This window comes from Moschus berezovskii, chromosome 4, assembly GCF_049115385.1.
Source record: "Moschus berezovskii isolate FMDL1 chromosome 4, NW_MosBer_1.0, whole genome shotgun sequence".
Taxonomy (NCBI): Eukaryota; Metazoa; Chordata; class Mammalia; order Artiodactyla; family Moschidae; genus Moschus; species Moschus berezovskii.
In genome coordinates, this window is record NC_142463.1 from 71,022,631 (window position 1) to 71,037,562 (window position 14,932).

Here is a 14,932-nt window from a genome sequence, read left to right on the forward strand (position 1 = left end):
ATATTCACTGAAAGCACTGATGCTGAAGCTTCAGTACCTTAGCCATCTGATGCAAAGAGCTGACTCATTGGGAAAGACCCTGATGCTGGGAAAGATTGAGGGCAGGAGGAGAAGGGGGTGACAGAAGATGAGACGGTTAGATGGCACCACCGACTCAATGGACTTGAGTTTGAGCAAACAATGGAGGAGACAGTGAAGGACAGAGAAGCCTGGCACACTACAGTCCATGGGGTTGCGAAGAGTCAGATAGGACTGAACAACTGAACAACAATCTCCTTTGTTAGACTGTGAGTCCCTTGAGGCTATGAATTGTATTTCAATCTTTTATATTCAGTTCTAAACCCAGTGCCTAGTACAGAGTAGGTGCTGTGATGATAGATGGATGAAAGGGCAGAAGGTGGGACGATAGGGAAAGGAAAGCACTTACATTGGGACCTTGGGTCTTTTCTATGTCTGCCATGAGGACAGAAGATAGGGTTAGGAGAGGATTTAGTCATAGCCCCTTCCAGGTCTGGGATAGCAAGAGCTTCCACAGTGGCTTCTGTGAAGCTCTTGGTAGGGTGCTGCTGCTGCTGCGAAGTCACTTCAGTCGTGTCCGACTCTGTGTGACCCCATAGACGGAAGCCCACCAGGCTCCCCCGTCCCTGGGATTCTCCAGGCAAGAACACTGGAGTGGGTTGCCATTTCCTTCTCCAATTGTGAAAGTGGAAAGTGAAAAGTGAAAGTGAAGTCGCTCAGTCGTGTCCGACCCTTAGCGACCCCACGGACTGCAGCCTACCAGGCTCCTCCATCCATGGGATTTTCTAGGCAATAGTACTGGAGTGGCTTGCCATTGCCTTCTCCGCTTGGTAGGGTAAGAGGCTTCAAATTAAAAGATTTCTATGGTAGGCAGGTAATATTAGGAGCAAAATTAGTTCGGTGGTAAGGGTAAGAATCACAGGGGTTGGGAGTCAGAGAAGGTATGTGGATGGATGATAGTAAGCTGCAGAATGTGAATATAAATCTCTATTTGCAATGCTAAGAGAGAGAGATGGGGAGCTCTTGTGACTAGGTCAACTGCAGAATTTACTTACAGGACACATGCAAATTCATGTGTCAAGGAGGACAACACAGTTAAAATGTGGTCATTAATTGATGTTCTTAAAATTTTAAATATTGTTTTCTAATCTAAACTCTCTGTAAGTAGCACAGAAAAGATCGACCACTCTGGATTAAATCCTGGCTCAGTCGTTTACTATTTCTATCATCTTGGGAAAAGCTACTTAATCATTCTGAATCTGTTTCTACATCTATTCAACTGAAGTTACTACCATCATATGGGATTATTATGAAGATTAGTAATAATAAATATGAAGTGCCTGACACCATGCTTGAGTGACAGACCAATAAACAGTATATATTATTGCTACTTTATAGATTAACAATATTCAGCCATTCATGAAAAATAACTTGTTTAATCCTCTTTACCATTTCATACAGCTAACTATGCTAAGTGGTCATTGCTGTTATAACATGCACAACATTGCTGTATCTTTAGGAAGATGAATCTGCAAAGCTGTTTCAAAATTTCCTTCAACATTTACAGAAGTACAAAAATCAGCTAACACAGTAACTATTAACAGTCACATGCTCAAATACAACATTAATACTTAAAAGTCAATTCTTATGTTGAAAGTCAAAGATTCTAGCAAATTCTAGCACACAAGCAAAAGTTAAGTTGGAGCAATTAGACTGGCTTCAGTTTATCTGGTTTTTTTTTTCCCCACTGTGAACTGCTATACACAAGAATGAAAAAAAAAACCAAAATCACGAGAATAAAAAGGTGAAACTTGTTTAAATGTCTCAAGAAGCTGGCCAATAATTAGTAATTTTGTACTAAGTTAACCATAGCCAGTTATCTCAGTTTAAACTTTCATTTGTTTTCCCTTATGCTTTCTTTATAAAACTTTGAACAGGTGAATACTGTTAAAATTTGCTCCAAAAACATAATGAAAATAAGTCTCCAACTAAAGACCTATAGTGATTTCACAATATCTAGCAAACTTAATCTCTTCTAGCTTTGAAGATTCACCATAAACTGATTCTATTCAATCTAACTTTATTTCCACAACTCAATCACATTACTTCTTAATCAAACCTGGCCTCCTCTAAACTCCCAACCCTATACTCACTCTCACCTCTGTGTGCCTGTGTGGTTTCCTGCTGCTGCTGCTGTTTAGTTGCAGCAGAGTGGTCCCACTCTTTGCGACCCATGGACCACAGCCTGCCAGCCTCCTCTGTCCATGGGATTTCCCAGGCAAGAAAACTGGAGTGGGTTGGGAGTGTGGTCCCCAACTATACTCATTCTCCTCTCTACTGTTTTCTAACTGGGACTTGTTTAAGCCCAGGACTCTGGCCTATTCTGAACCACCCAATTAGCTAGCATCTTATCACAAACTGTTCTAAGATTAAAGATTGCTTTCACAAGCCACACCTAAAAATCTGACATTAAAGTTAAACCTCATGTTAACTATTTTCTGCCATTCCTGATGAGGAGAGAGTATCATTATTTTTAGTTAAGATACATTCCCTTATCATTAGATGTCAAAATTATAAATGGGAGATTGATTTATTTCACCCATAATTTTCTTTGAGAAAATCTTTTGAATGTAAGGAATAACCCCTAAGGTTCTCAATAAGAATCTCTCAGTTCAGTTCAGTTCAGTCGCTCAGTCGTGTCCGACTCTCCGCGACCCCATGAATCACAGCACGCCAGACCTCCCTGTCCCTCACCAACTCCTGGAGTACACTCAAACTCATGTCCACAGACATGCTTATTTGTAACTTGTTCTTTCATGTATGACTATCAGATCAGATTATAAAAAATTCACATGAATAAGATTATACATGATCTTGGATCCCTCAAATGCTATCATAGCTGAAAAATCAGTATTTATAGGAAAGACTTACAAAACTTCGAGGTAAATTAAACCACATGTAAGATTTATCATTTTTGTTAGTTTTTTTTTCTTTTCATTCAGAATTTACTTAGATTGACTGCCTCCAGGAGGTATTATCCAAAAGACAGACTTTAACTGAAGAGTGTAATACCAGGAAAGGGCAGTGTCCAAACTTTTCCCTTTGAGGCTAAATTAATTTAGTGAAGAAAATGGGTTTCTTTCTTAAGAAGCAAGGTTTATGTTACCCCTTCAAATCACTGTGAATAAACATTATTGTACAAATAGTTCAATATAAGAAGAATACTTTTCCATTTATGTTTAGTCAGATAGTTATCATTAGAAAAAACCCAAGGAAACTGACCTAGAATCACATTAATTAAAAAGTGTCTCTAATCAAAACACATTATTTTAAATAATTTAAACTACCTAGGATAATAAAACTAGTAAAAACTACTTGAAAATTTCATGTTGGCTCTCACAGATTCAAGTTAGTGCCAGTTTAAAAAGTATTCAGATACTAAGAAATCTGTTAACTGATATTAGGCAAGTATCCTTTTTTGCAATCTCAGTAATACTGCTATGAAGTGAAAAAGAAGTCAAGAGTAAAAAAGACTTCCCTTTAGTCACAACGGTAACACCACAAATCTACTATAGAGAAAAAAAGAAAACTTTAGTGTAATTGAAGTAACCTTGAAACCCAGGCAAACTATCAAGTGTTTTCAGATCTCAATAAAAAAGTAAAATATTTGCCATACAAACATTAATTGATCATTTCAGATATGATTAAAAAGGTTTAAGGAAAACAAATTCTCAATACTAGAACAGAAAAATGTGTGTTAAAAAGAACATAATCTTCTAAAATACTATTATTAATAATAATGAAAGATTCACAAAAAATATTTACCATGAAAGAATCAATCATAAGCAATAATAAAATGTTGTCACAATATAGAGGAAGGAAGAAAGAAATATGTGAAGATCAAAATTTATCACTTACCTCATGATTCAGCTCTGCTATCTGATCTTTCAGTTCCCTAATGTACTGGTTAGAATCAGACTTGTTAAGCTGTCCTTGAAGCTTTCCTTCTTCTTTCTGTTTTGTGACAATATAACAAAGCAAAATCAAGACAGAATTTTCACAGCATGTACTCAAGTATTTGAAGATACAGGACAGCATAAAGGCATATCTTTTAACTGACTAAATTTTGAACAAATATATTCTCAAGCTACTTCTGTAAAATTAATAGTCAACTATACTTGGGCTTCCCTGGTGGCTCAGAGGTTAAAGCTTCTGCCTCCAATGCGGGAGACCCGGGTTCGATCCCTGGGTCGGGAAGATCCCCTGGAGAAGGAAACGGTAACCCACTCCAGTATTCTTCCCTGGAGAATCCCATGGACGGAGAAGCCTGGTAGGCTACAGTCCACGGGGTCGCATAGAGTCGGACACGACTGAGCGACGGAACGGATACTATTTCTAAATAACGCTGATTAACTGTATTAGTATAATTAACACAATTTATAAACTGTATGTTTTGAGAGACTCTTAGAAATCAATAATTGAAAGGGTCTACTAGTCTACTAGTGAAAAAAAATTACCCTAGAATTTGAAAGCCATTTATTTAGTCATTTTGAGGGTAAATGCTTTTCTATCCATTCCATAAGAGATTCAAGGCTTAATTAGGAAGGTGGTAAGCCTCCTACAATTACAGTAGGAAGTTGCTTTTGCTGGGGAACAGAAAGGGAAAAAAATAAGAGAAAAGGTTCTTCAAAACCCTCTTACAAGGGGAAGATGGTTCTGAATAGCTTCTGTTTAATTAGCTCAGGAATGTTATTGAAAGGTGCTCCAATCCTGAGAACTAGTTACAGAATCATGCTGGAATCATTTTCCAGGGAGACAGACTGGAAAGAGGAGGAACTGCCTTTTTCTTACACCACCTGAAAACAAATGTGAACTTTTAAGGTAAAGGAAAAAATACAGGATTGTTTTTGGTGTCTTCAGATTATTTCTTTAGGAGGCCATGTTTGACAGTTAAAATGTGAAGAAGCTCTGATCCAGAGACATCTACTGAAAACTAATAAGCAACTCCTGATGCCAGAAAAGTACCAATTTACCTTCAATAGTCACCACTCAGTCTCTCTTCATGGAAACAACCACTGTTAACAGTTTTTTTCATGTAGTCTTCCCATGGTATTTTGGACAGACATGCATAAACTCACATGTATAAACTCACATGTATACACACATATTTCTACTCATACTATAGACACCATACAAGCTGTTCTACACTTGCTATTATCTCAAGAATAGTACTTGAAGATCATTCAATATCAGCATGCAACAGGATAATACACTGTGATTTGAGAGAATTCTGGAGTTCCTGTAAAAGTTATCTTAGTGGTAACTAAACATTTATCCAGTACTATTGCCTAGAAAATCCCATGGATGGAAGAGCCTGGTAGGCTGCAGTCCATGGGGTCGCTAAGGGTCGGACACGACTGAGCGACTTCACTTTCACTTTTCACTTTCACACATTGGAGAAGGAAATGGCAACCCACTCCACTGTTCTTGCCTGGAGAATCCCAGGGACAGGGGAGCCTGGTGGGCTTCCGTCTATGGGGTCACACAGAGTCGAACACGACTGAAGTGACTTAGCAGCAGCAGCAAACATTTATCAGTTACTTAAAAGTAAGTTGTAAAAGGTGCCTTAGGTTCTGTACAATTACCTTGAGTGTGATCGGTTGTAGTGAAGAGCATTTTCCAATGTGGAAAATGTGTCTTTCCACTCACAGTAAAAAGGGATCTTGGACATAATCTGGTTTGGAACTCTGACTGCAACCACATGCAGCCTCTACTTTGCTTCCACACGCTCTCCCCTAACATCCTTGGCAAAGAGAAGAACAAGCCAGAACTGCCTCGGCAACTGGATGGGCAGCTCCTCTGCAGATTAATGGCAACCACCCCAACAAGACTGCTCTTCTGCATTACTCTATTCCTGACACCTTTATTTCATTCTTATGTACCCTTTAGTCTGTTCTGCGATCCTTTCATCAAATTATTCCTATATGATCCTTCCCTCTCTTTTTTCTTATGGCAATTTGACTTAAAAACGTTTTTTTGGAATGTGGCCTGCTGAAGCAGTTTGATGTGACTAATATTTGTATAGAGGTAAAAAAACAATTGCGCTTCCCTGGTGGCTCAGTGTTAAGAAGCCACCTGCAATGCAGGAGATGTGGCTTTGATCCCTGAGTCGGGGAGATACCCTGGAGAAGAAGATAGCAACCCACTCCAGGATTCTTGCCTGGGAAATTCCATGGAAATTTCCTGGCAAGAGAAGCCTGACAGGCTACAGTCCATGGGGTCACAAAGAGTAGAACACGGCTAAATGACTAACATTTGCACTTTTCCCACTGATTTAAATAGGAATTGCAATACCAAAAGAATTTAAAATGCTATAGCTATTGCATCTATGGCCCTAAGCTAATATGATCCATATTATCAATTTACAGTTGTCTAACAGTCCATGGGGTCACACAGAGTCGGACACGACTGAAGTGACTTAGCAGCAGCAGCAGCAGCAATACAACTTACATGTCCTTATGCCTGCATCCTATTTTTAATCATCCACTTTTTAAATGAAATATTTCAAAGGAAGAATAAGAACAAAAGTGTAATAAAATAAAGACTAATGAACCCACCCACCTAAATTCAGTCTGTTGCATGACTATATCTCATTCTAAGATTTTCCTTGGCTCTAGACTTACTCCACCTTTAGTCCTGTATATCTCAAAGATGGAAAAGATGACATCAGATAGAAAGGATTAAGTAGTGAGTAACAGAAAGAAGAAGGAAGGAAGAATGTAAAAAAAAAAATTTTGGAGGGAGAATATTCATTAATATAAATAAAATAAAGCCATTATTCTTACAGAACGTACTTTCTAAATCCTATATGTGACATGAGAAAGGATAGAATATTTTTAGTAAGTAACTATATTTCCAAAGCCAGGAAATGTGATAAGAATTACCCACTTTAATATATGTGTTCAGCTGGCTTTTTATTTTAGTCTACTTTTACTACTATGTCCTATTAATTCTGTTGAAATAGGTGATTAAATGGTAAGCACAATCTACTACTTGGAAGATATCCTTCTGAATGAAATAAGCTAAATGTTTATGGTTTGGAAGCATACTTGGATAAAGGTGATTTTTAATTAGATCCTCAATAAAGGTAAAAGTCTTGAGGATTCTGGTCATCATAGAGCAATGGTATCATGTGGGATAACGTAAAATTTTCAGGATAAATAAAATGGTAAAACTACTGCAGTGTTCCTGCCTGGAAAACCCCATGGAGAGAGGAGCCTGGTAGGCTATAGTCCATGGGGTCACTAAGAGTTGGACACGACTTAGCAACTAAACAACAACAAAAAATGACAAAGCCCAAGGTAAGTGCTAAAGCTGTAAAAACGCAGAAGTGCTTTAGATCTGAATGGCTGTAGAATGACCAGTAATAATAAGACCATTGCAAAAAAGGCTTGGCAAGACAGAAATCATTAAGTCTGTTTTACAAAAAATGATCAAATGACTCCAAAGATTTGTTTCTTCCAAAGGTGGGTCATTGTAGGGTTTGGCTAAAAAGTTTGTTATAGCCCTTTGATTTTGTTGGAGGGAAGGTAGTATTTAATGAAAAAACAGAGCAGTTAAGAAATTTTACAATAAAAAATGGAAAGCTTTTTTAACTTAAAAAAAAGAAGACTCCTGAAAGATACTTGTGAAAATCAAAGAAGCCCTTTTAGATTTTATAGTTAAAAATAGATGTTCTTTCAATGTCTATTAATTGTAGGAAAAAAGGCAGAATTTCAAAGAGAAACACTATATATTTGATGAAATCTAAGTGTATTTAGTTGTTCTTTTTAGATTTAAATATAAAGATTACTGTTAGTTTTTTAAAAAAACTTTTACTAATAAAAACATTCTAATGCCTATTAAATCACTGTTTCTGTGGACAGATACCCCAGTAAACAACCTGTAAGACATTGGCTAAACTGAAGAAAGAGGAATGGTGATTAAGCGGCTCCAGGCTTTAGCAGTGACCCCAGGAGAAGACAATTACCATCCAGGCACGCTGTCACACACCAGGAGCACACCAGGGCAACAGATACAACAAGTGGAAAGCTCCGCTTGGGGTATTTTGATTCAATAGCCTGCTTTAAGGGAATATAGCTGATATTTCAATAACAGAGATAAAAAGTAAGAGATGTCCTGAATGCTATATAAAGAACTGAAATGTATAAAAATGACATTTTATCTGTAAGTCTATGATTTTATATTCTACAAATAGGGTCTCATTTTAATATGTTAATATAAAGTCAAAGATTCTTTTTAAATATAAAAACTGAATAAACTGTATGAGTACAACACCAAAAATATTATGTAATTAACTATTATAGTCTAATAAGTAGGTATCAATTTAATTTCACTTCTGTGGCAGTTCATTCAATTATCTAATGTTTAAGGGGTTTTTTTCAAAGTATTTTTACACCTTTCTATTTTCAAGAAATGTCCACATGGTTCTTTCTGATAAGATGGTGGGAAAATGTCAGCTACAGTGGTAAATTTACCAGGAACCTGAATTTTCTTGAGGTTTTGTTTTGGCCCAGCTGATAACAACAGATTGCCAGTTAACTGGTTTCCTAAGAAAAACTAATAAGGTAAGTAACACACTTAAAGGAAGAGAGACCCAACGTGTCAACAGTTTTGGCATTCAGTAATTTCAATGAACAGACTTTAAATACTTTTTGTCACACAGCAAAAGAAACTTTACATCAAGAGAGCATAAACTAACATTTACAAAAGCTTTAAATGTACATTTCACACTTGGATCTACTTTTGAAAAATAATTTTAGGAATTATTATTATGATGTCTAAAATAATCTAATTCATATTAAGGCCTCAAGTCATTGAATATATGAACTCTTAGTCAAAAGGTCATTAATAATTCTAGTTAATAATATGCAAGCTTAAGTGACTGGGGTAAAGTATGACAACTGTAACTTATTCTGACATGCACTGAAAAAATAAATTCACTAGAAGGGTGGATAGGTAAGTATCTGATGAAGCAAGAGATAAAACAAATATACCAAAATATTAATTTTAGAATGGAGGTGGTGAATTTACGGTGTTCACTATACAATTCTTTCAACTTCTGTATTTTTGGAATTTTTCATAATAAAGTACTGGAAGAAGTCATCAATAAAAAACAATGAATTTCCTCTCCCTTCCCAGTCTGCTAAAAAGTAAGCACTTGGTCCAAACTGTACTTATCTTCCAAAGTTACTTAATAATTCTTCACTTAAAAATCCATGTTTTGGGACTTTCCTGGCAGTCCAGTGGTTAAGACCCCATGTTTCTACTGCAGGGAACATGGGTTCGACTCCTGGTCAGGAAACTAAGATTCCACATGCCAAGCAGTGGGGACAAAAAGTAAAACAAGCAAAACAGAAATCCATGTTTTGCTCTAGAATGGACACGGCTTTCTTCACATTTTACTGAAAACTCAAGAAATGAAAAAGGAATATGATTAAACCACACAATTAGTACTTAATTAAACAGAATATAAATTTGGAGCAAGCTAAGTTATGGTTCATCTATATAATAACATGCAGTAGATTTTATGGTTGTTAGCTCAAGATCCATTCTCTCTCCTTCACTATGGAGTGGTAATAAGACTGGAATTATCCTGATCCTCAGCTCCATAGGTAGGCCCTGATTGGTGGAGTTTAAGCCAAATAAAAACAGATCTATTTTGCATAGTGATTGGTTCAGGAGTTTCTCAAACTGTGACACTCAAAACTTTTGCCAGAAAGTATGGAGTACAGTTTCTTATTCTGGATATTATGACACGTGGGTATAAAGCTCACTTGTTATGACACATGGGTATAAAGCTCACAATAAGGAAACCTCCAGAAGATAAAAATGATCAGGAGGGTAGAGCCTTAAGAACCATGGTTAAATACAAGATGGAGCTCAAACTAAACTTTTCCTGAAGCACAACTTACTTCTGGACTTTTCAGGCACATAAGCCGATAAATCAGAGAAGGCAATGGCAAGCCACTCCAGTACTCTTGCCTAGAAAATCCCATGGATGGAGGAGCCTGGTAGGCTGCAGTCCGTGGGGTCGCTAAGGGTCGGACACGACTGAGCGACTTCACTTTCACTTTTCACTTTCACACATTGGAGAAGGAAATGGCAACCCACTCCAGTGTTCTTGCCTGGAGAATCCCAGGGAAGGGGGAGCCTGGTGGGCTTCCGTCTTTGGGGTCACAAAGAGTCGGACACAACTGAAGTGACTTAGCAGCAGCAGCAAACCAATAAATACCATTTAGTAGTTAAACCAGATTATTTATGCCACAAACAAAACAAGAATTGGATTTTCTGTTACCTGCAATAAAACATCCTACTTAATAAATATTTTTTAAAAATACATCTAAGTAAATGGACATGTGTTACTTTAGTCCAGGCCGACTCTTTGAGACCCTATGGATTGTAGCCCGCCAGGCTCCTCATGTCCATGGGATTCTCCAGGCAAGAATACTGGAGTGGGTTGCCGTACCCTCCTCCAGGCATCTTTCCAACCCAGGGATTGAACGTATGTCTCTTATGTCTCATTGGCAGGCAGGTTCTTTACCACTAGCGCCACCTGGGAAGCCCAAGGAAACAAACACCATAATGTAAACAACATAACCTATGAAATGCTTAAAACAATGATTCCCAAAGATGATTATGAAAAAAAATTACTTTGGGAGTTTTGTAAACTTATAGATTAAGAGAATTTATTTCTGATCTACTGAATTCTAAATGTCTGGGAATGGAGCTTGAAATCAGTATACTCTGAGAGTTAAACAAGGGGTGATTCTGACATAATCAGTATGACAAAACTACACTGAAATGCACTGGTTTGAACTATCTTTGAAAATTAACTATTTCTTAAAAAACACAAATCTAAAATTTATATGCCAAGTATAAAATGTTTTTTTATTTCTTAAAAATCTCAGTATTTTATGAGTTGATACTCATTACAGAATTTACAAAATGTAATTTTATATATATTTTTTAAAAAGGAGATATTATTTAAGCTACAACAACAGTGAATATTCAGGTAAATGACCAAGACTCATAAACTTATTTACAAATAGTCTCTATGTTTCCAGAACAAATATATTTAAAAACAAAAATAGAAGAAAGCTGTCAAGGGTTCTTTAATTTCTTTCAATTCTGCTATCAGTTTCACTTCACGTTATTTCTGTGATACTTTCAGCTGGTCAGTTCCCTGTCTACAGAGGTTGGTTCAATTTTTAACTCAAATCCCTTTCTTGGTTAACCTAGCTCTCAAACAGAAAATATAATTTTAAAGTTTGGTAATGTATGATGAGGAACTAAATGGTTAGGATCTGAGAAAATTCTACACATATGACATGTAAGATTGAAAACTAATTGTTCTAAAGAATGAAGAAAAAAACCAAAGATCTGGGGACCAAGAAAATGATTCTTTCAAAACTTAAAAAAAAAACCCAATATTTATGAGGAGATACGGCAATAAATAAGAGAAAATGGAGTCTAATTCTACAAATTTTTAATCAGGTAACAGATTGTTATAGCCCCAGAGTTATGTTCTTTAATATAACCCATGAATGTGTATACAGAAGTCTTTTACTTAGAGTAGTGATTCTGGTATTCAGCCACCTAGATTGTTGATTAACAACTTTAGGCATATGTCTTCACCTTTTGTGTTCCTGCAACTTTTGGGAGCTTTAATCATAGAAAGAATGAGGTAGAGATGGACTGTGCTCAGGATGTGACAATATTCTGTTACTGGAATATTTTCAACCTATTGATTGAAAAATCATAAAAGCTGTGGTCAGCAGGTAAAAAATGAATTACATCGCATTTGTGCAAGGCACAGTAGAAAGTAGACATTTTAATGAGAAATATCTTCACCTATATCTATTATACTCCAACATACTATTTAAAAGGTTGAACAATTAAGTATGGTGATGCATATCAAGCTAAAAGATGGAAGAGAAAATGTGAAGTGCATGCTCTATAGCTCTAAGGAGCATGATTTTGCATGTTATGCCCCAACAAAACTGAGATAAATATGTTGTTAAGTTGCTTTGAACAAGTGTTTGGGAGAAAAGTGTGGTTTAGTAGTGTACAACATTAAAAAATATTGTGGCAGTGAGGAAAGAGGCAGGGATCCAGGTCTGTTTAAATTCATGAGTTAGTCTCATTTTTAAAGAGAAATTGTAATAGTCAAGCCTAAGAGTCCATTCTTGTTTGTTTCTTTATCTATGTTTTTAATGCTGGTTATAACCTACCCTATATTGCCACAGGAAGGACACTTCCTTAGACAGGAAGATAGCAGATTTTAAAAGCTGTGTTTCAAGTCATAGGTTTTTTCATACTCTTTATAACCAGATAATTTGCTTAGAAGGTTTTGTTTTTTAAAAGAATTTAACCAGTTAACACCTACTTAATGTACTAGATGTGTAGATGAGGTAGTAGAAAGCACCCTAGATCAAATATAAAAGCATGTAGTCTATCATTAACGTCTTACAAAAATTTTCTCTACCTTTTTAGTTTTTAAAAGTTTTAAATCTATAGAAGAGCTGAAATTACAGTACAATATCCATATACTTCTTAAATTCACCAATTACTGTTTTGCCACATTTGCTTTTGTTCTATTTACATGTATTGTTTGAACCATATGAATGTTAACTGCAGGTACAACATTTTACTACTACATATTCCAGCATGCACCCTCTAGGAGTTAGTAACTGTCCTACCTAACCTTTAAAAAAAAAAGAATAAAACAACCACTCATTAAGCTTTATCTTGCTTACTGAGAGAGTGCTCATTGCTAGAAAACTGTACCTGAAGAAAACGTGATTCATCTTCTGGATAGTTGAAACTGTCATATTTTAATTTCCTTTAAATTTCATGTCATGGGGGTTATCATCTCAGTGAAAGATTTATCTCTGTTTTGTTTCTTGTTTTTTTGTTTTTGATACTACAAACTTAACTCCAAAAAGGTACTCTTATGCATGGTAGAGCAGCTTTTGTCTCACTTTTTCCCCTATGAGGAAAGGATATATGATGATGTATCCATTTACTAATGATAAACACTGCTATGCTAGGCTGAGTTAATACCGGACAAACCCTTTGGGGAGAACTATCGAAGAAACCAAGACTTCTGAAGAATTAATTACAAAAAGCCTTTCCAGATCTATGCAAACATCATTTCATCACTCTGTCATTTTACTATCCATCACTTTTATTTCTCTAGACTGTCCTTTCTCAGCTTGATGACAATTATGATCTAGACCTATTATTTCCATCCTCTGGATTCTTATATCAGCACTTCTTTCTCTTAACCAGATTTTCTCCAGACTGATAGACTCATAATAAGTGTTCTTTTTTGGTAAGGTGCTTTACTAGAGTATTGTCCTCATAGATGACTTGATCTAAGTACAGCCTGGTGACAAGAGAGCTAGAAGATTAAACAGACTCATGGCTAACTTATCAAAGCATCACATGGCTAGCCAAGAACAGAAATCAGATTTCATTACTAGTACCTTAATTCTAAGACAAATCACAACAGGAAATGTGCTAGAATTGTTTTTTCCCAAAAATGAATTGCTTATGTTACTCATTTATCTTTTTCTGGACCCTCTGCAAAGAGTGTTAGTAAGCCAAAAGGTGGCGAGTTCAGTCCTTAGCTGTCAAATTTTCTCATGTACCTTCCTTAGCATCAGCTGACCATATATATGACTCCTATATATTCATCTCAAGGATAAGACATGCCTTTCTGTGGCCTGTTTAAAGGATAAACGGACAGATGATTTTGCTAAAAAGCATCTTTATCAACCTATTAGATCTTGATAGGGGCACTTCCCTGGCAGGCTGGTGGCTAGGACTCTACACTTCCACTATAGGCAGCATGGGTTCAATCCCTGCTGGGGAACTAAGATCCTGCAAACCACATGGTACAGCACCTCCTCCCCACCCCTGAAAGGACTTGATAGGGAGCCAGACACTTTAAGTATAGAGGGTCAGTGTGAAAAAATTAAAATATTACTTACAAATTCAGTAATCCCAACCCATGTTAAGTCAAGGGAGACCAAGGTACAAAAAAACAAAGAAAAACCAAAGACAGCCACATAATGTCAATAATAGTTTATAAATCTCAAATTAGTAACTCATACTGTGGTGTTGGAAAAGATTCTTGAGAGTCCCTTGGACAGCAAGGAGATCTAACCAGTCCATCCTAAAGGAAATCAGTCCTAAATATTCATTGGAAGGACTAATGCTGAAGCTGAAACTTCAATACTTTGGCCACCTGATGTGAAGAACTGACTCACTGGAAAAGACCCTGATGCTGGGAAAGACTGAAGGTGGGAGGAGAAGGGGACGACAGAGGATGAGATGGTTGGATGGCATCACTGACTCAATGGACACGAGTTTGAGTAAGCTCCGGGAGTTGGTGATGGACAGGGAAGCCTGGCATGCTGCAGTCCATGGGGCTGTAAAGAATCTGACACGACTGAGCGAGTGGACTGAACTGTAAAATTAATTTCCTTTCTCAACAATTTCAGTGAGGTGGTTTGACTTGGCTGTGAATAATATAGTTACATTTTTCCAGAGTCATTTTTCCTCTGCATATATTCCTCCATCAAACACTAATCACCTTTAGTTTAGGATTTGCAGTTCACCTTTTGTACCTTGGAACTTAAATACTTGAGGAGGAAAATGCAGGAAAAAAATTTTAATAAAAAAAAACAGAGTAACAATTGTTCCTATTCATACCCCTCAGAATTGATCAATGTTAACATCTTGGAATACGTGCAGCCAGACTTTAAGAAACATAATGGTTTCTGTAAAATTTACATGTTCTCTTTAAGCAATTTAAAAAAGCTAAAACTATAAAAATGAAAATTAA

The 14,932-nt window shown here is 36.5% G+C and overlaps 1 protein-coding gene across 6 annotated transcripts in view; it reads right to left on the reverse strand.

Moving 5' to 3' along the window:
- The window catches only part of EVI5 (ecotropic viral integration site 5), a 245,418-nt gene that overhangs the window by 35,571 nt on the left and 194,915 nt on the right, over positions 1–14,932 (reverse strand). For all 6 annotated transcript variants that reach the window (XM_055403208.2, XM_055403206.2, XM_055403207.2 and 3 more), the window contains one exon: positions 3,937–4,032. In XM_055403208.2, the coding sequence (XP_055259183.1) occupies positions 3,937–4,032 (96 nt within the window). The remainder of the gene's footprint in view (positions 1–3,936; positions 4,033–14,932) is intronic.